The following is a 22,607-nucleotide window of genomic DNA, read 5'->3' on the forward strand; positions in this document are numbered from 1 at the left end:
TCCATTTTCAACGAATCGGGGCGAGAGAACGATATCATTCGAAATGCTGATGGGCTAGGAGCGTGCTGTGCAATGAAGTTCCGTTTTTAGAGTTTAGGCTGTTTGACGTGGACCAAAGCGCAACAACGTACTGATGTCAAGTCACCAGGTGCAAGTGGTTCGGACTACATACGCTCAAACGTGTAAAATTGCGTAAAACGCGCAAACAGTCCGGTGAGTCGCAGGATGGAAACACGGAGTGACATCCAGCATAACATGTGTAGCGAACATTACAGATATGGGTCTAAAGACTGCCAATAATTAACATCGACTGACTGAACAATGTAGACTTTACTCACGTGGTTCATCGTCGCTTCTGACATGAAAGATAAAAGCATATTTCACCTTTATCAATGATACAGCACGAATACGCAGCGTCGGCAACAATTGTCGCGGTATGCACTACGGCTTTGGAATAGGCTCCATAGAAAGTGACCTGTCCAGAGCCGCTCTGTAACTGTTGTAGAAGGTACTGTAAACGGCGCCGGCAATATTTGCCTTGTAGCCATCGTTAATGACACGCAGGTAAGGGTTAAGCGGTCCTAGGCCGGACCACTTGGTGCTGAGCTCTCCTAAGGACGTGATCTGGAAGGAGCGAAGAACTGCCGTCTTCCCAGGCGCAGCTGTTGCTTCTATGTGAGCATAGCAGGCGCCGACTTTAGATTCCACTTTCACTCTCATTTCGGGGATGAAGCCATACCGCACTCTGGCGTCATACTCAATATCCAGGTCGTTGATCAGCAGATTGCACGTGACAGTGATGTTTCCATGCAGCCAACCAGGCGCGGTGCAGTCTCCAAACCGATTCACCCTTGACAGTCCTTTCATAGTTCCATTGCCGAACTTTGCCGTACCTTTCAATGGCACCCCCAACACCTTGTCTTGAAAACGCGTCTCGAACGACGGCAGCTTATAGGGATCCATATCCATAAAGCGTACTTGAGTAATCATATCAGTCAGCAGGACACGGTCGAGATAGAAGTTGGAGTCTCTCGGATTTCGCGCGTAGACATCTAGAGAGCAAACAAACAATGAGTGCACCAAGAACAACACACGCAGCTTTGCTTTACTCCTCTAAACTAATCCAACGTGCATGGCGGGGGGACATTTACTATGGAAGAGAAAAGGCTATGTAGACGAAGGTCGGCTTGCTACTCCTGAAAAAAAAAAAAAAAAATCTAATCTAGCAAACTAACATGGGCCAATGACGAACACGAACAAGACTTTGGTCGCTTCTCTGCGTTTCTTGTGTCTTCTATTCTTTTTGTGTGAGAACGTCACAAAGTCGTTTGCTTCTATTACTCTGATCTCCGTATAACAACGATTGCGATGCTTGCATACCCAGCATTGGACAGGAAGTGCAACTACACGGCAGACAATATTCTTGACAAACACATATTGAAGATGACAAATTACTAACCTCCGCTTGGATGGTCCGCTGAAATAAGGCAAAAAATATTGAAACCTTAGTACTACGGCCCCATGGTGAATTCGCCATTCAATGGCACATACAACGAGTGGTGGAAGGCTTACGATGTTGTGGAGACGACGAGGCGATGGAAATCCACAAAAGCCACAGCAGGGTAAACCTGTACATCGCTGCAGCGGTGGCCTCCACATTGGATCACTTCGCTGCAGAATCTGAACGCTCGGTACTGGCAAAGACAGAACAAAGTACCTCGGGGTGTCTGGTGTCAACCCGTTCCATAGGTCTCATGCTATGCGATCTTGTAACATAAATGAGCACAAAGACGGTATCCTGTCGGTCGATGTCGTTGGTGCAGTAACAACTGGGCAATCGTGCAGCCAATACTCTGAAACGCCAGGAAAAAATGGAAACAGAAGAACTGATCACAACTGCCTCAGCAGTTACCTATATGAGGTGCTCATTAGTGCGCGACAACAAGGCTAGAAGAAGGTCCGATAAAGGTATCCATGACGTGTGTTACCATGTAAATGTCATTAGGTATGCCCGGCATCATGTATGAAGTGACGTGTCGGTTATAGTATTGTTATAGTGCAAGCACTTTTCCTTACGGCTGTCGCTAGAGGAGCCCAAAGTCCCGTCAAGCAGCAGCCAGCAGCTTGTTGCTCGGGCTCCCCGCATTGTAGCAACGTAAAATAAAGAATTCAATAGAACTGACTTCTGCAGAACACAACGCGTCTTCCTCACTTCCTATTCTGAGATACATCTTGCCGAGTGGCTCAAGCAGCACAACGCACGGGAAGTTATTTTTAATTTCTCGTTGTTGACGTAGTATACACATGATGTCGCCCAACTTCGTGTCTGAATGAGTGAGTGAGTGAGTGACATTATAATTGAGAGAGAATGGGAAGAGCGTGATTGGTTGTCCGTCCCCCTCGTACTTGAGGCACTCTAGCTCAGGAGAAAGTCCTGCTGTCGTGGTGTAGCGGTTAGCATATCGGACCGGAAATCGGAAGGCCCAGGTTTGAATCCTGGCATTATCACCTTTTTCCTGAGTAGTTTGACTGAATTGATTCTGGGTGTTGGAGGCTTACGTGTTTGTGCCGTCCATGTTTGTAGCCCGCCTCGGCTAATTTTTCGTTGTTTTCGGAAAGTGTGGCTGCGTAGGTGTGAACCGGTCGAAATTACCAGCATTCCTACCCTGCGGCACGTGCAGCATGACACACTTTACGTGTAAATCCACTCCAATTACATAGGTGTGAACGGGTAGTCCAAGGTTGCGTTTTCGTGTGCATCTCTGCAAAAGCAGTACATTATTGTGTACATTATTGTGTTATGCTTGGGAATGCCTGCAGCCTGCAAGTGTCTGACCCTGCATATGCACGGCTGTCGTCTGCAATACTTGTCAACAAGCGCTCGAGCTGGGGATCCCGTGTTGCTAGAGACTTGTGTACCACAATGAAAAGCAAAATCGCAAATAGTAAACGACAATGCTGTGACCAATACAACCCTGAGCTTGAGGTATATGACGAACGAAGAACAAGGAGTCAGGGAACAGTACCAGACTGGACAGTTTCGTCATGTCCACTTCATGTCCACCACAGACTCAATGTTACGTTGCCCACTTCAGAACCACGCCAACCTACTTGACTGCTGTTTCTAGAACAGCAGAGGATTAAAAGTACCATCGTAAGAGGCTTCGTTTCTCTGCATCGGGAAAACAAAAAAATTGTTTAAAGTTTCCAATGTTGAATGCATTCGCAAACAGCGTTATTGCCAGAAAGAAGACAGGCACTTTCCACCCCCGATACCATCTGCTGAGAGAACGAGGAAGATGTACGAAGTTTCCCACACTTTTTGACGAATATTATTCGACAATCGACGCTTTGATGGAACTAGCTGCGCCGAGCTACATGCTGAGTGTCTAAGTTAACGAGCATGTTCGTAAACAGAGTCTCAAATTTCCTTTCTGGAAGTACAAGCTTCCAAGAAGCGAAACCTTCCGTCAGTCATGTTATTGTGTTACACAGAGACTACTTGGAAGCTAGCTGGACAACTGTCGCTCTCCAACTGTCGCTCGTGGCATTAGATATACATTTACGGAAGTGCCGACCCGTGCTTACATTCTAGAATATGGTTTCATGGTTTACAAACACGCGTGGCAGAGCTAGAAATTACAGGACGGCAGAGGCTCATACGTACGCAGCATATACATATATAACAGCGCCTCACGCAGCTCTATAGAACTGCGTGAGGCGCTGTTATTATTATTATTTCTATAACGTGAGACGCAAAGGAGTTTTAACCAGGGTGTCGAACCGCAAAAAATACGGGTACGGTTCGGGTTCGGGTTCGCGTTGTTTTGATTTCGTTCCGGTTCGGTTCCGGTTCGGCCACGCCAAGAATCGAACCGGTTCGCAAACCGGTTCGCAGCCCCGAACCGGTTCGAGAACCGGTTCAACGCTTCCGTTTTATATGTTCCATAAAACTGCTTTTATCAGGAAATGCGTGGCTAATAGCTTACTGCTGTTGTCTGCATTGACGTCTCTAGCGGTGAGGTAGCCCTTTAGCGAGAGAAATGAGGAATGGATGAACACTTATTGCAAATAGAGTCCACGCTGTTGAAGCGGTGTAGTCCTGCTACTTTCTGTTCCCAAAATCTCTTTTTTCACACGCACAGTGCCAGCAAGATACACTTAAAGGAAGCCTCATAAGATGGACAGCGTAACATAGACGACAGTACTAGCCGGCACACTGCCCTCGCAACGTGAATCGACCTGAAACCGTACTGAAGCATGTCGAAAATAAGCCTGCCAGCCTTACTCTGTCCGAGCTCACAGCAGTGTACTAGTTAATCCACAACACAAAGGCAATATGTCACGACACAACTGCACTACCAATAAGCCGAACCACATTTACTTTTCAAGCCACGACCAATCAAACAGGCACCGTTCTGCGTACGCTCCTTCTCCACTTCTCATGTTTCTGACTTGTTTAATTTGTACTGCTCACGTGTAAAGGGAAATCTTGGGCGCTTATTTGATCGCATATTCTTCCTGTAGAGCTACATAACTGGCCTACTCCATTCCTGTTTCATTCGTCCGTGTGGCACCTCGTCTTTGAAGAGTAGATGCCGCACCGCGTGCGTGGGGCGCTAGCCGCGGCGCTCACAAGGACAACTGCGCTTCAACATGTTAAAAAGACGCTGAAAGTATACTTACTATACGTCGTCGTCTCACTGCTAGGTGAAAATTTCTGAAATCCATGATATAGGCGCGTGATGATGATACCAATGTGTCTTCGTTCGGGGATAGAGAGGAACTCTTATGCTGACTTCTTTTATGTCCGAACCGTTTTGTTGCGAACCGGTTACCGCTATTATTTTTTACGGTTCTGCTCCGGTTCGGGTTCAACAGTGTCATGAAAATTTCGGTTCGGGTTCGGGTTCGGTTCCGGCAAAAATAACGGTTCGGGTACGGTTTTCGGTTCGGGTTCGGGTTCGGTTCGACACCCTGGTTTTAACTTCTTGTGGGTGCCTGTTTTCTGATGTATAATTTGCATTGTCAAAAGAAGAGCAGTCACTTAGGGCGCCTTGCTGGTTTCCAGGTATGTCTGTTAAAGCTACTCGGTGCAAAATGCACTCTCAGAAAAGAGGGTGGAGCAGTTACACCTTTTAGGAGGAGTAATAGTTGTCGCATATGTTGTGCCTAAAAGGTTGCAAAGTTCTACCCCCTACCTCACTCTATGCCACGAATGATAGGTTTACCGCTTCTGATTCGGTGAGCGAGGGGGGCGTACGCCTTTTTGTAGCAATTTGGGTATATGATAATTGCTTTTGCCACCCTGTTACACCCTTTATCAGACGCTATGTTGACCTAGGTGGTAACTATAGAAGTTACCGCCTTTTCACACCCTTTTTTCTTAGAGTGTGACGTGAACATAGACTTGTGCGTGTCTTGAGCACCATAAGATACTGTATTTTAAATACCTCTGTTAGTATTTTAGTATCTCACTCAGTACTTTTTCCGAGAGGTATTTGCATCCTATTTCAAATACTTTTTTGTATTGTGGCGTTTACTTTAAATGTAAAAGAAAATTCTACCCCATCGACTGCAGCAGGTGTGTGTGACACGCGTTGGCCGAAAGAGGCTACAAGAGAACTTCGTCCATTCGTAGTGCGCTTGAGAGCGCTACTATCACGGGGCGCGGAAGCGCTGTCGTATTTTTTATATTTCGCCGGCTTTTTTGAACGCCGTAAAAATGAACTGCTGGACAGGCAGCGTGCTGGCAACAAAATGGAACGGATTTTTTTAGGCAACCAAGCGATATTTTGAATATTGTTCCCTAGCAAATACGGCGGAATATAGCGAAGCGCACTAAAGTGTGGGGCAGCTGGTACTTCAACTGCGTGTTTTGGGAAGATGCGCTTTTTTGAAAAATAGGGCGACTGCCGATAAAATGCCATTGGTTTCATCCTCGTATATATAAAGTATTAGGCTATATGTCAAAAGACGACTTTGGCTTTAGATACTATGGCAATCACCAGTATGAGGACCTGCAACGGGAAGACAGTAAAGTGTGACGTTTGAAAGTTAGAAACGTTATTACACGGCGGTGGATAACAGGAAGAAAAATGTTAGGCGAAAATGTTGGCAACTTCAGTATAGCATCAGTTCGATAGCAAGAGCCATCATAGCAAGCGCCATAGTCAGTAATAGATATGGGACGAATCCAGAATTTTCTGAATCCGAATCCGAATCCGAATCCGAATCCTGGAAGGTTCTGCGAATCCACGAATCTTACGAATCTCGAATCCTTTCTCTAAAAAAAAAAAAAAAAAGTTTAGAAAGCCAGGGGGAAAAGGAAAAAAAAAACACTTCTACAGAAAAGTATTTTGAAACAGAATATGATATATTTGCTTAATGAAAAACGAATTGAATGATAGTTCACTTTCGGGAGAAAACATACCCATATACTTCTTCTTAAATGTAATTTATTTAACATGTTGTTCATCGACTACAGGAAATACATAAGTTCTCGAGTCTGAACTGTTTCCGTAAAAGTAAGAAACAATCAAGAGCAAAACCGTGCTACTCTTAAACTTGTAATGTAAGAGTTCCTGCCTGAACTCTTTCAGTCCAGAGCAATGTAAACAGACATGCAAGAAAACATCCGCCGGCCAATCAGGCTTTCGGTGGATTCCGCAGGCGCCAATTTTAAAAAGAAACAAACAAACAAACGTGGTTGGTAGATTCGAAAGATTTGATTCGCCGTTTCGGGCGCTGGGATTCGGATTCTCGAATCTCGAATCCCTTTAGGATTCGAGGATTCGGTTGGCACATCCCTAGTCAGTAAAATCACAATTCACTTCCCTGTACTTTGCTCACATGCTTCCAGAACATTTCGTGATCAAGCCCAGTAAATCTGTAAAATTCACAAGAAAGAAAGATCTCGTAACAGTAACGAGAGCGAAGAATCCCTCCGACGCAGGTAAAGTGTGGTCTCATGAACCTGAAGAAAGATGCGCCCCTTTTGAGGATGACCACGTGAAACCATCCGTCACGACTATACGATCCTCCTTGCACCGTGTTTTCCCACAAACCCTCACACAGACGGCATGGTGTGCTTCCAGCTGTGAAATCGGATCTCCACGCAATCAAAGGCTGCTGCACTTGGATGTATTTTCCCAAGCGTAACTATCCTAAACGTAGATATGGGCGTTATCATTTCCTGCTTTCGAATTGCCACACGTGTGGCAAGCTCAGAACGACGAACGTCTACAGGACGCTCCACGAATGTGATGCCTGACAACACATTAGGTCTACATAGCTTACACAGATTTCCGTCTAGAAAAGTGCAGAGTCATAATTCATAGTCACTGGATAGCACGTACGTAGCGCAAGCTTGGAAGGAGTGTCTTGTGCAGATACGTAAATGTGTTTTGCCAAAGCGTAATTAAAATATTCCAACAACAACAACAACAGATAAATTAATGATGATGAATGGCGAAATTCACCACATGAAGCGCGGCCCATTACTCCAAGGGGCAATGGACGGGGTGAGATGTGACCTGATGATGAGAGGATGAACGACGCTGAAGTGAATGGTAGACAGTCAGCGGAGTCGGTGAGTCAACGTTAGGGGCGGCGAGAACATCAACAAAACGCTAGGCAAAAACGCAACACACAAAAACACGGAGCACACGGGTACGCAGCCACATATCATAGGGTAGAGAGGAGACCGGTGTTATTACTTAGAAAAATCAGGAAGTACTCCTGAGCACGACGATCTTCGATTTATTCCAGCAAGAGAGAACTGATGTTCTGAGGCTGGAACAACATAGCAGGGACAATCACATACAAGGCCTCAAGTTGTCTAAGAAATTAACCATGAAAGATGAAAGTCACTGAAACGAGTCCTACAGCTGGCTAACCTTTTCAGTGACTTTCATCTTTCATCGTTTATTCCAGCAAGTTACGCAAGTAATGCACGACAGCGTTCAATATATTTCGTACCCCCCCCCCCTCCCCCCGCAAGTAATCCTGCTGCTCCATGAACTTTGCCGAATAACTTGGCGATGTCGTGTACACCCGTTCCGAGAGCCACAGTGGTTCAATGCGCCTTCGTGAGTCATGTGTGTACGGGGGGCATATCGAGTGAGTCATAAGTGGGAAACCCCCGTCTTGACTGCATCAGGATGAGTAGCTGCCCTGTAACGTGCTGGATCTCAAGGAACGTGTTATGATGCGAGTGAACAAACAACATTTTTTTACAAAACCCAGAGCAGAAACGGCAGAGTTTCGCGCAAGTGTTCGCACAAGATTTACGCGCCGAACGCTGCATTACGTGTTAAGTATTTTCACCATGTGCCCGTGCATTATCACTTCTAAAAGCACTCGGAACAGCTCAATGGGCGCTTGCGAAAGTCCACGCGTGCTTATCAGCGCACGAGCTCTCTGGTCTATAGGTATGTATAGTGATTGTAAGGTCTTGTCCAACCGGCCTTCCAGTATCAGTGGCTACCGCATCGATACACTCTCGCCGCGTCCTTATCCGACAACTGCACTCATCTGTACAAATGCATGAAGGCACTTGTCAAAGAGCACAGTATGGTGGGAATATATACTATATATATATATACACAGGCTGAAAATCTGGACTGAGTAAATTACAAATTTCTATTTTAGATTTCTCACAAATTTAATTATGTTTTGGCAAGTATTGTACTTTCATTTTTGGTAAAATTACAAAATGGGTGCGGGGCCACTTGAAGCAGACCGAGGTCGTCAGCAATTCGTTCACTCTTAAAAATGAACTTCACCGCATAGCACGCTAGTCAACCGTCATCTCGAATGATATACAGTACATAATTTCTAAAAAAAAAAAAAAAAAGGCGTACGCCTCCCGTTTTCAACAAATCAACGGCGAGAACAATGTCATTCGGAACTATGGTTTGCTAGGGAGGTACCCGGGTCCGAGTCCCGGTGCCGGCTGTGCTGTCTGGGGTTTTTCCTGGGTTTTCCTCAGACGCTTTCAGACATATGTCGGCACAGTTCCCTTAGAAGTCGGCCCAGGACGCACATTCCCCCAGGGCGTCAGTTGTGACGTTGCCCACCTCTGTGAGGCCGACAACGGCGAGCCCTTTCACAACCACCACCATCATTTTTAAGAGTGTTGGCACGGGCACAAGTTGCTTAATTGTCTTCCTGGGGGACGTGGAGGAGTTCATGTATAGTGAGAGAGCGTGTTAAAATCATCCCGAACATTAGAGAGTTTTAGCACATACACCTACAGAATTCCTCGTAGTGTACGACCTGTCGTCGTGCCCTTTCTATAGATGAATGTATCATCGCGCATGACCGGCCATCAAGCCGTCCTACGAGCAGCTTAATTTGTGCGTGGGCACAACACTGAAATCTTTGTGCAATGCATCGTCGGGTAGGAATTCAAAGTTTCGTGAGACTGCCGTCCCGTCTCTATACCGGGTGTTTCAGTTAAATCCCCGGGCTAAATAATTCGCGAACGGGTGCACCAATCCACGAACTTTCTTTTTTACAAGTATCTGTCCGATACCACCTACAAGCTGCACACCGTGTGAATGAGTGGGAGGCGCTCATTATTAAAATAAAAATGCAAATGAGTTTCGTCAAAAAGCGTATCTTCTAAAGCAGGGCGCTGTCGGCATTAAAATGGGTACTACCCCTTTTGGGACCTTCAGTGGACACCTTTTAGAGAAAAATCTGCCACCGAAGCGGGTCATTTGTTGCAGTAATTAATTGGTTTCGGTTTACGTATTTTTGTCGCGGCTGGTCGCGGCGAAGCGCAAAAGGGCGTATTTCATTGGTGTAATTCATTGGTGTAATTCATTAATGTAAGGACGTAATTTATTGATGGATAAGGGAGTGAAAGAGCGTCCTTTTGCGCTGCGCCGCGACCAGCCGCGACAAAAATACGTAAACCGAAACCAAGTAATTACTGCAACAAATGACCCGCTTCGGTGGCAGATTTTTCTCTAAAAGGTGTCCATTGAAGGTCTCAAAAGGGGTAGTACCCATTTTAATGCCGACAGCGCCCTGCTTCAGAAGTTACGCTTTTTTACGAAACTCATTTGCATTTTTATTTTAATAATGAGCGCCTCCCACTCATTCACACGGTGTGCAGCTTGTAGGTGGTATCGGACAGATACTTGTAAAAAAGAAAGTTCGTGGATTGGTGCACCCGTTCGCGAATTATTTAGCCCGGGGATTTAACTGAAACACCCGGTATACTGATGCGCGTCGCACAACCGGATGGGATCGGGAATGATCGACCGTTTCAATCTTCAGAGCGGAGCGCGTAACTTTTGGTTTCCATGAACTTTTGTAAATGAATGCATAAGTTCATTCATATACATATGACTATGTACGCGGAAGCTGACATTTAATGCGACCTCTGAATTTGGATGCATGACATCGGGTTTGGAGACGCGTTATGTCCAACGTAGCTTGCCCGTCTTGCACGGTTTACCATCCACGTCTGAACACAGGCTTCGGTGTACACTGGCATGCAGCCTGTGGACGTGCCTCAGTGTCCCGCGCAGAGCTGAGACGCGGATGGTGATCGCCGAAGCCGGGAAACTACCTACTGATGTCTTCCGACGAAGAGAAACCATCCGGCACTATTTACGGTTAATCGCTCACCTTCGGTGCCAGCCTCCGGTACAAAAGCTACGCTTGCGGGAGTATAGTACACGCTCGACATGTGTCCAAGCGGCAACGGGACGCATTCCTGTCTTTACTGTTGCACTGTTACTGTTGTTATAGTGGCACCATGGACACTGCAGAGCCCATCCCTCTCGACGCACATTCCTGGTCTCATGGGGTCCAAGAGCCAGATCCCCGTTCCGGTTCTTAAGCAGTCTACTTTGGGACTGATAGGTTAAAAAGTACAGAGGCTGCACTGCGTGTTTACAGATGGCTCCTCTGCGACGGATGGCCTTTGTCATACCGGACGAGCCCATGTCATGTAGATTCAGGGACTGAAACCGGAACCGAACCGATAACCGAAAGCTGCTTGGATCCGATCTTTTTTCGAGAACCGTAACCGGTACATGACCGTACAGTCTGGTCATCCATGAACCGAAACCGTAACCTGAATCGAAAAATAAAATTCCGATTACCAGTTGATAACATACGGTTCACATGTGTTAGGGGTTCACACGCTGACGTCGACAGATTATCATGGAGGTGGTACTGGAATATTGTAGAAAATCGTTGGTTATGTACGCTTCTTTTCATCGCGTTGACAGTATAGCCTAAACTTGAACATGGCCGCTCGCCGTCACCTGTCAACAGGCACTTCGATAAAGCTTGTGTCAGCATGGTCTCATAATCAATCTCTCATACTCAATCGCTGCCCAATGCTGTACACTCTAAAAAAAAGGGCGTACTTTAACTCCTTTTTCTGACACATATATAACACCCTTTTGGAGAGTACAATTACTCTCAAAAAGGGAGTCTCCTCACTCCCTCAAGGGAGTAGCATAACACCTTTCTCCCTACTGGAGAGTAATATTACTCTCCGGCAGGGAGAAGGTGTTATGCTACTCCCTTGAGGGAGTGAGGAGACACCCTTTTCAGAGTAATTGTACTCTCCAAAAGGGTGTTATATATATGGCAAGGAAAGGAGCTAAAGTACACCTTTTTTTTTTTTTAAGAGTGTACACTGAATGGGCCATGTGCGATGAGTTCCGTACTACCATGTTGATGCAGCTTGGGCTCACAGAGACGCATCTGTCAGGAGGTGATCCAGAATTGCAACACAGAATGTGTTTATACAGTGGTTTTCGTCTCGTCACGTCACGGTCCGGCCACGGTCACGCCACGAATCGGGCGTCACGTTCGACCGTCACGCGGAAGAGCGACGGAAGAGAAGTTCTGCACCCAGTGGGCTTCGAACCGTGGACCTTCAGGTTGTGAGGCGGATACTTTACACTGTGGTGGATATATACCTTCCCTGTACTGGGGTTCTAACGTTTTTAGGATACTTTATCCCACGGCCGCTGCCGCAACGGAGATTCAGCGACGTACCATGCTATCGACAAAGTTTGATCACGCTGTATGATAAGCAAGACACATTCTGTGTTACCCGGGCCTTTGTTAGCGTTATCAAGCATGGTTAATTTGGTCATGTTGATCATCAAGCATGATCAATTTTTAATGATGAGAAGCCTGGTGTAAGACAATGGGGGAATTTTCCCAACCAATCTTCCGAGGGGGCGACGTGGGGATTTCGAGCGCTCTGCCTATATTTGCGGCACGCTGCTCTTCCAGTGACGTGCCGAATACGACGCACAGATCTGGCATAAAACAATAAAACATAAAAATATAATGACTTACTTTTAGCGAAAATTCATGTTGAGGTGCTGTGTCCCCTGCCCAATCGTTCCGCCTCGCAGAGAGGAAATGCTAGGGCAAATCCTTGAATTTATGATAGCATATCACGCAGACGGAACTATGAAGGCTCTTACGGCGGCCTTTGTAGACTGTTACATTCTGGTAGCTAGCGTCATCACTTTTTCCAGGTAGCTTCCCCCAAATTTACCAGCTCGGTGACGACAGAGATTGAGGAAGGTGAGGAATCCGCTTCCCTAAGTCAGCCCATCTTTGCCCGAGAAGTGCACAGTTGGAGCCCACCACTGCTATTTGTTACTGCTAAAATAACCTACAAAACCGCTTCTTTCCTAACGACATGCACTTCAGAGCCCTACCTACATCACGTGGTCGTGTAGGGTAAGGTTGGGCAAGATGAGACAGAAATTTGCAATTGAATATGAAATTTTTATTTTTCGTTTTTTTTTTATATATAGCCATAGTCACATTGTCAGGGGTCTAGAGCTTCGGACCCGTAAATGCACAACAGACTTAGCCGATTTAAATAAACACAGAACAAGAAATTCAAAAATGCAGACTGTCTCATCTTGCCCCAACCCTCGGGGCAAGACGAGACATCGCGTGGAGCAAGATGAGGCACGCCGTGGTAATGAAACATACACATTAGTTTTTGCAATCCAAGCAGACAATGTAAAGCCCATGCCCATGGGCCTCTACACAACCCCCTTGAGCCCATCGCCTACGTGGTGTGCAATACAACCACACAGAACCCGGTGCTATTTTGCTCCACCGTCCTTTCCAAACAAGCCATAGCCGGTCTGATGAGTGCCGCTGGTCGCTCCCTTCTGCGTGCGCTTCTGTGTTGCTGGAAATATCCTAGGAAACAGGAAAATTTGCTGGAAAATCCTAGGCAATATGGAAAAAAGAAATCTACGAGGAACAAGCATAGAGCCACCAAATAGTTGACTTATCAGTTTCTAAATTTTATTCATTTAAATTGCATTAAATTTAGATTTCATTAAATTGTCTCGTCTTGTCACGTGCATATCATAAAATGCATTATTTTTTCTGTTCGACACCAGACAACCATGATAGCCCATATTTTGCACATATCTATATGAATTAATAAAGAAATAGGATGTGGACTTACATTAACAAAATAAGCCTGCGAAACGCTGCTGTACAGATGCAAAGAAAAGGACTACAGAAAATTGCGCCTTTTTGGCGGGTCTTTGCATTCCAGGCAGAAATATTTTTTTTTCTTTTTTCTCTATCTCTTCAACGCATACACCAATCCGGATAATTTGCAAAAAAGCGGACATGCAGAGCCACCTATGAGTAAAGTTTCAAGCACATGGAGCAATGCGCCTCTGAGACAGGCGGCGTCGAGCAAAAAATGTCGCGTCTTGCCCCATGTCTCATTTTGCGCCCACCTTACCCGATAAGCCGCGGACACATGTTCGGGGCAGGAACCGAAAAGTAAACCGGTTTTTTTATTTTGATTACCGTTAACCGTAACAGATAAAGTGGAGAAAGCCCGGAACCGAATCCTTTGCGGAGTTCGAGAAGTGAACCGTAACCGAACCGATATTTGTTTCGGTTTCAGTCCCTGTGTAGATTTCGCCTGTCACATGATACTTGGTCGACCTCTGCGGAGCTGTATGCCACCTTGCTGTTCCTAGAGTCACTAAATAGTAGACAGGAAACACACAGCGCGAAAACAACAACCACGGGAGGAAACATAAGACACACACGGGCGCTAACTCCAACTAAACTTTACTGCACTGAAGGGTGCGCAGCTACAGGAAAGACACAGGAAAGAGCTAAAAGGGGAAAAAACCCAGGTAGATAAGAACAAGCAAAACAACTTAAGAATTCTACTATCTAGTTCTTCGCCTGTTCAAGTAACCGCCTCTCACCCGAGGCAAGCGAGATAGATGTATCGCTGATACAGAGAGAACCTTTCTTTCCGATAAAGAAGGCCTCCAAAAGTTCACGGGCAAACTTATCTCTGCTCCTGCCCAGAATCCTAATTGATTTAAAATCGGGGGTACATTTGCATTTGTTACAGTGGGTGGGTAGGTGCAATTTGTCCATACTTTTTAACGATCTGTAGCTGCGCACCCTTCAGTGCAGTAAAGTTTAGTTGGAGTTAGCGCCCGTGTGTGTCTTATGTTTCCTCCCGTGGTGGTTGTTTTCGCGCTGTGTGTTTCCTATCTACAATGAATTACCAACTAGCCCAACAAAGCATTTTGTTCACTAAATAGATGTTCCTAACGTCCTCGCTCCTGGGTGATATACACTGACTCAAAATCAGCCCTGCACTGTGAGGAAGCATGGGCATCCGCGGCTCCTTGGTCCCTCGGTGTCCACGCGGTGGTCCAGAATCTTGGGGGAAAAGGGACACCGGTTGAGCCTATAGTGGGCCCCCGGTAACATTGGCATTCAAGGCAACGAGGTGGCAGATTTGACGGCTCGCCACACCGCAACCGCAGAGCCGTGCCCATCATCCTCTCCAACGGAGATAGGAGCTCCCACTTGCCCGCGTTGATGTCACCCTTGGCCCGCAAGCAATGGTGCCGTAGTCACTCCTCTATGCAGTGGACCTGTCATTATCATTCAAGATGAAAATTGGCTTCCCTTGCAGCTTTACATCACTTGTGCTTAGACTTAGACTCAACGTCGCCGTCGCCCCTGTGTTCCGGGCTATAGGCTGGATTACAGTAGTACGATGCTCTGCACAACTTGCCATGCCCCAGCTACCACTCCCCATATCATCGAGGACTGCGACAGATACACATGCGAACAACGGGTGCTTCGACGCCAACTGAACTCCTGGACCACAGACCATTCAGCTTGTCCGAAGTCCTTGGCCCATAGAGCAGCCCTGCGCATCAGTGCCGGGCTGTTCGCTCCCTCTTTCTACCGGCCTCCCCGAAGAACTCTAAATAGAACTCCGACCTGTCGTCTCTTCGCGCTGACCATTAATTCATTTTCTCATATGAACCTCTGAGGTGGGGTAGGGTGCTGCAACCACCGCCGGGTAGCATCCCATGTCATCATTTTTCCTTTATTCATCTGTTGTTGTTGTAGCTAGTACAAACAAAAGCAGGGATTTTCCCAGCACCCCCCCCCCCCCCCCCTAATAGCACCCTAAACATCTTGCAACACCCCTCCAGAATATCTGCCAGAAAGGCCGAAAAAGCAGCAGATATGGGCCTTACACCCCCCGAGAAGAAAATCCTGGGAAGAACCCTGCACAAAAGCTAGCACCACACTTACAGTATGGGACAGCGTTGGATGTCTTGCCCTCTCGTTGCAAGGCCGAACCCTATCGCGTGGCATCCAGCGTATTGCCAGTGTAGAGGGCGATAGTCTTCCTCCACATGAGTCCCGACCGGCGATGATGGTATGCCACGGAGAGGCGATGACGGTGGCCTATCTCTATGGCCGCGCCGGTGGAACTGAAGCAGGAGCTCCAGGCGCGTGGCCATCTTCGTCATTGTCCACGGCCCGCTACAGTGCTCCCCCCTCAGACGCGGGGCGGCGACAAGGGAGATCGAAGAATCACGTCGACACAGGTGGGAGAAGCAAGAGCGACCGTGGAAGACGCGCACTGCTGGACATGGCACGGCAAAGCACACTTGGCAGGAAGAAGTCGATGAGGGCGAAGTCGTTGAAGTCGTGGACGGGCGCTGGAGTCGTCTGAGGTGCCGCAACCAGCACGTGAGGGAGTGCTCGTATGGTCCCAGGAAGTGATGCTGCGTTAGCTGTGTTGACTGCCGCGACGCCGGCTCAAGCGTGCCGTGGCGTCGGCTGCCGCGACTGCCGAAACCGGCAGGGGAGCACGTTGCTCAGTTGTCGCGGCCGGCAGTGGATGCGAGTCGAGATGTGGAAATTAAGCGGTGGGTCGTCAGTGTGTCGGAAGCCATGGACAGCGCAGGTCAGTCCCTAGAAGCCGTGAAGCGGTGGGCGGATGCGATGAACAGCGAGTGGTCGGGTCGTTGCGTGGTCGGTCGTGTCGGTAACGGATCGGAAGCGTGGACGGAAGCGGGACGGGAGCGGTCGGCGTGTTGATCGAGACGCGAACAGCGGTCGTGATGTCGTCGTAATGAGTCGAGTAATGGCGGTGACTTCCAGGGAGAGCGTGTCGTGGTAGTGCTAGTCTATGGTGTCGTCAGAAATTTGGGATGGTCGAGGGCCTAATTGCGCCGAACGTGGTGTTCATGGTTCGGGTCACCAAATGTAGAGGGCGATAGTCTTCCTCCACATGAGTCCCAACCGGCGATGATGGTATGCCACGGAGAGGCGATGACGGTGGCCTATCTCCATGGCCGCGCCGGTGGAACTGAAGCAGGTGCTCCAGGCACGTGGCCATCTTCGTCATTGTCCACGGCCCGCTACACCAGCAACAGTCAGCGTTACAGTGGTAATTTATACGAATTGGGTAACCGTTCTCCTAAGTTTAATTTGGCTTCCGATTTAAGCTTGAAACGTTATCAAACAGCTAGACATCCACAAATGCCCAGAAGTAGAAAATCCAGCGATCCTGTAAAGGTAGAGCTGGACTCTGCACCCGAAAAACAGAACTTCAACGCATAGCACTTTCTGCGCCAACCATTGCTACGAATGATAGGGTTATCGCTAATTGATTCGAAGAGAGAAGGAGGCAATGAAATCAAAGAACTCAGGAAAAAGGTGCTGACGCCAGGATTCGGGTCTATACACGATCCTGATTTCCGGTCAGGGATGCTACCGTTACGCCTGACCGGAAATCAGGAGGGTCCAGGTTCGATTCCTGACGTCGTCAGCACCCTTTTCCTGAGTTCTTTGATTTCACTGATTCCTGGGCGTTGGATGCTTACGTGTTCGTGTTTGTCCCTAAATGTAGCCTGCCTCGGATAATTCGCGTTGTTTAGAGATGGAGGCGTACGCCTTTTTGTAGCAATTATCGTATGTCCAAATTAACACGAGACGATGATGAGATGGGGCTTATACCGGCCAGCAGGCTGGGCGCTGGCCCAGTGCCAGTTGTAGAGAATGAAAGATTATGATAGAGAAGGCAGTTTAGGTGATGAAAGTGCGGTGGAGAAGCCGGGAGGGGGATATATTTGTTAGAACACAAAAAGAAAGGAAGGAAAGGGTAGTCAAACGTATGTCGGCTTGCTATTCCGCAAAAAAAAAAGAAAAAAATCCGGCTGACGATAGAAACTCTCAAAGTGACGGAAACCTCGATACACAAAAAGGCGTAGGCCTCCCTCTTTGTTCAAATCAGAAGCGATAACCCCATCATTCATGGCAATGGTTGGCGCAGAGAGTGCTGTGCGGCGAAGTTCTGTTTTTAGAGTGTGAGGCGCGCGAAAGGGTATATGCATGCACGACACACACACAAGACAGTCATGACATGAGGCGCTGTTTCGTGTGTGGCTCGTACATACTCGCGCCCCTCAGATCCCAGTTATGCACCTACTAGCCAAATCTTCACCCCTGGTGAAGGGAGATCGAAGCAAAAGCTCATATCGGGAGCTGCAGGTTGCGTCCGGAACAGAAGCTGTTTTTCTACGGAAGCAGAACAGTCTCTGTTCGAAATATCAACGGCTCCTGACCTGAATAAGACAAGACGAGTCAAGACCTGTCCACTTCTCTGTGTCCTCAAACTCAAGGAGATGTTACCTTCTATCAACACACCAACTCGCTTGTATCTTACTGCATTAGTCATTTTGTTTCGTGTCGGCTATAAATGGGAGTCATGTAGAGGTCGTTATGTTGTCGTACGAGTGTTTGGTAGGAAAAATGCCGTTTTTACTTGTGCCCTTATTGTTTTATAGAAAAAGAACTGATAAACCAATTTTCCACCAGCACGCAGAAAAAAAAAAAAAATCCTCGTCTATAACTACAATGAACAGTTTTGTTCATTGTGGTTAAAGCTTTCACACAAACACCGTTGTTTTGCGGAGTGCAAAAGTCCCTGAATCTAAAAACTGGTGGTGGTGGTGGTGGTGCTGCTGCTGCTGAAAGGGCTCGCCATAAAAACTGAACTTCACCGCATAGCACGCTCTGCACCAACCACTGTCACGATATATTTATCGCTTCTGATTCGAAGCTAGAGGGGGGCGTACGCCTTTTTATGTCAATTTGGATACATGATAACTGACACACAAAAAAAGCGTACGCTTCCCTCTCTCCTCGAATCAGAAGCGATAACCCTATCATTCGTGGCAATGGTTGGCGCAGAGCGTGCTATGCGGTGAAGTTCAGTTTTTAGAGTGCTGAAATTCCTACGCTGAAATGGAGGAATAATTCTGACCCCCAACTCTTCAATTTTGCTAGATTTCGATTATACATAACTTCAACTTTTGTCTTTTTACTTTTTTTGCGTGTGCGTGGAGGAGATTTCGATTGTTTCGAAATACGTAGACCCTCTACGGGAAGAGACATATGAGAAAGATTTTTTTTTCTCCTCAAAGTCTCTGTTTCTGTCTCTCCGTTTGGAAGAGCACCTCATGTATAGAGGAACAAAGTATACTCTTCGCATTAAGTAGCCACACTCAAGTCCCGCCGGCGAAACAAATAATAGGAGAGCGCGAGGCATTTCTTTTTCACGCCTCTTTATGGTGTTCGACATTCTGGCGCCAACGAGGTCATAAATTCTATGATCGAGACATTTAATATTAATAGCTAAAAACACATTTCGCAACATATTTTCAACGCTCGCGCGCGAGACCTTGGCAGGGCGCAATGCAAATGACCAGCAACACGTACGGCTCCAACGAACAGACCGCAAGCACGTACACGCAAGAAAAACGACAAGAAACAAACAATCAAAAAATATTCCGTATAAAGAGCGATATGGATGCCTTGCTGCATTTTATATCTTATTTGTACTCCGTCGAACTTCTATTCCCAGCCGCCAAGTGCAACATTCCATCATTTACTTTACCATTCGTGGTAAATAAATGCTCTTCGCAACTATTAAGACAAGGAGAAATGACCCGACCTTATGAGGGAAGAATTACACGAAGTTCGGGTGTCACACATCCCCTACGGAACCCCCCTCTGAGATGAAAAAGAGTGCATGCTTGTTTCGTTTCTGGCGATGCGACCCCATCTGGGTCACCGCACTCCCAGAGGCCCTCCGTAGTCGATAATTTCAATAGACGATTTTAAAAAGATGCGCACGCCACCAAGCGCGCGGCGCAAAGCAGCATGGGAACTTCGAGCGACACTGCTTCATCGCCTGCTTCGGTTATGGTTACCATAGTTATGGTTTACCCCGGCAGACGCTGCTGCTGCGCACACCGGGAATGTTCTTGTTCTTCTTCTACCTCCGCCTCTGGCCGTCTCGTATGCTCTAAGGCGCTCCAAGTTCCCATGATCCCTTGCGTGTCCCAGGTGGCGCTTGCTTTTGTAAAAAGGTATGTTGAGCAATGCCACATGAATGGCGAAGTACGTAGTACAAAACTCGAATATTTTCCGACAACAGCGTACATAATGAGCGAAAAGGATATATGGTATCAGATTCCCCGGGTCAATGCCACGGACAGTGATGAGCAGTTTAACTATATGTAGTTAACGTACTAGTTAAGCCACTCTAAGGTAGTTAAAAGTAGTTAGAAGCTACTAATTAAAAGGAATTTTTTGTAGCTAACTACAGTAGCTATGTAACTGGCGGCCATAACTACTACTTCCTATTTTTGCCCTTGACCTCGGCTTGCTTCACGGCTCTCCTTGTCATTGTTTAGATTAAGGTAAAACTGAGTGTTTCTTTTTGAGGGTTACCACGGGTAAAAACATACACCAGGATTACGGATACGATGTAGACAGCAAAAAGCGCATAACTGCAGGGCATAACCGAGAGGAAACTGCGGCGCAGGCGTGGAGACACCACGCTTTGCATGACATATGTGGGATGAGAAGGGAATTTTGTACAGGCACATTCAAAGACATGATCGAACGTGTCAGAACCTCGGGAGCATTGGTTGGAGCATGTCTTATGCCGTAGTACGGTGCTGCGTTGGATACATTCGTGGTGAAGTTTGCATACAAAAATGCTACGATGAAGCCATATATCGGAAAAACTTTGTCGCGTATTGTACGTATTGTCCAAACAAGGCAATAACAGGAAATTTGAAGAACTAGAGCAAATTCCTCAAGCACCTGAAGGTGAGCAGCACATATTCTCGTGAGGTGTGGTTCATTTCACACTTTTAGAGGACTGCTCATATAGGTCCTTCTTATAAACATCGTGCTTTCAAGCATGAGTGACCGTTTTGGCAGCATTCTGAATAATATGAAGGATGTCAAATCGCCAAGTGCTCGTTCCGTAGTTCGAACTTTCGTGTGCTCCCCACGGACGGCGCACAGAGGTCCAAGCGAAGCTTGTGGACGTAGGAAAACGAGAGTGCGAAGAAATGGCGACACGTCCAAATGATAGCTACTGCACCCCCCATAGCAGAGCTGTATACTTCGCTTTGCCGGACGGTCAAGATGAAACTGACAGCGGCGACATATTAAGCTTAGTAAATGGCCGCGGCTGTGTTTCTTCGGACGCTAATGAGCACCAAACAGAGTATTCAGAGGTGGAGTCGTATCGGGACTCAAATCCCCCGAGCTGTAGATCTTGGAAAACTACCCCCCAGCGTGAAAACATGCCACCAACAATTCAACTCACGCCACCAGGCAGTGCAGTCGTGGAACGCCTCTTCGACGTTGCCGGACAGTTTTTGACACCACGCAGATGCGAAACGTCCGAGCTTTTTTTCCCCTAAATATAATTATTCTGCGAGCATATTTTACCTAGAGTCACTAAATAGGGGTACAGAGTATCGCATTCCTTTTCCGTGCCGGAGCCGACGTTCGGGGTCCGCGATTGGGCCGATCGTGTCACGTGGTTTCTCCTTCCAAGAATTCGCCGACCATGTTGAGTCACCTCCATGCAAAACCGGTTTCCTGGGTTGCGAGCTGGCTCTACTGCGCGGTGTTCTCCACCGGAGGAGGAGGAGATTGGCGTCCCGTTGCTAGGCGACGCAGCCGCGCCTGACTCAAGATGGCGGGCTCGCTCGCCGGCGTGGCTCAGTGTTGCTACTCTGCTCCCTATTTAGTGGCTCTAATATTACCGACTTCCAATAGCAAGAATTGGGGGGGGGGCACCCGCAAACAGCGTGTGCAGTACTACTGCAGCAAGCAGTAGGAACGTATGAAATAAAAACGAGTCCACTACAGCAGTGTCGACCACGCTGACAACATTTCCCTTTTTAAATGCACTACTCTATATAGGAAAGTGCCGTGTGTCCAGAATTTCTGGCATGATCCAATAAAGTAGCGTACAGTGAATTCTGGCAAATGCACACGACAGTTGCGGAGGCCGGTGTGAGTAAACATGGCGGAAACAAGATTTAGAGGAAGTTGTTATTGTGAAAGCTACCATTTCGTCGCTCCCGAGCCGCCTTTGCACTGTCTACTCCCAATGGAAAGCTTAGAAATGAACAAAAGAAAGAGAAAGTCAGAGTGGTTAAAAATGTCGTTAAACTACATTGCAGTAGTTGCAAAGTAGCTGTAACTACTGCCGCTGAGATGTAGTTGAAGTTGAACTAGTATAGTTAAACTATACTCAGATGTATGGTTACTGCCCACGACTGGTCACCGAACATTACAGAAAACGTTCTACGCCTATAATCACTTCCGCGAGTGAGGGAGTACGTGATAAGACAACTCCAAAATGCGAGGAAACAGAAAACATGATCAACGAGCCACATCGAAACAACAGACGCGCTCCATACACACGTGCCGTTCTCCCATTTGCATAAATACCGGAGAGACCACGTCAAATCATATAACGCCTGACCTTCAAAGCGCACGTTTTTTGTTTGATTGTTTTGTTTTGTTTTAGCGTTTCCCTCTACACGTGACGGTGGCTTGACCGATTCACCTATACGTCCCTAGACAACCATGATTCACAATTAGAATATACGTACCTTACGAATACGTATGCTGGCGAAATACGTATACCGTTATTTCGTCGGCTGCAAGGAGTTGTTTGCAAGTTTTCTATAACTTTCGGGAGTTGAAGGTTCGAGAAACCAGGAGAGAGTCAGCACATACTATTTCATGCTATACAGAGTCTATATTCTTCGACTGACAGCTACGAATGGTTGGGTTCCAAATTCTTCAGCTCGTAGACTTTATACCTTTCCATGGAATGATTAGACTTCAGCGAATTAGTCGAAGTAGCTTGCCGTTGTTGGCCGCACTCAAGTGGGCATAGTCACGAC

General features: G+C 47.1%; 1 protein-coding gene across 2 annotated transcripts in view; it reads right to left on the reverse strand.

Moving 5' to 3' along the window:
- Nucleotides 1–315: 315 nt before the first annotated feature.
- LOC135377555 (uncharacterized) overlaps nt 316–22,607 on the reverse strand; it is a 50,831-nt gene continuing 28,539 nt past the window's right edge. Inside the window, exons 3-5 of one of the 2 annotated variants that reach the window (XM_064610067.1) lie at nt 1,573–1,853; nt 1,460–1,477; nt 316–1,052 (exon numbers count right to left, since the gene is read on the reverse strand). In XM_064610067.1, coding sequence (XP_064466137.1) covers nt 442–1,052; nt 1,460–1,477; nt 1,573–1,636 — 693 coding nt within the window. In that variant the 5' untranslated portion in view covers nt 1,637–1,853 and the 3' untranslated portion in view covers nt 316–441. Of the gene's footprint in view, nt 1,053–1,380; nt 1,431–1,459; nt 1,478–1,572; nt 1,854–22,607 lie in introns of those variants that run through there. The other variant, XM_064610068.1, reaches the window with a different exon arrangement.

The sequence above is a fragment of the Ornithodoros turicata genome, chromosome 1, assembly GCF_037126465.1.
Source record: "Ornithodoros turicata isolate Travis chromosome 1, ASM3712646v1, whole genome shotgun sequence".
NCBI classification, from domain to species: domain Eukaryota; kingdom Metazoa; phylum Arthropoda; class Arachnida; order Ixodida; family Argasidae; genus Ornithodoros; species Ornithodoros turicata.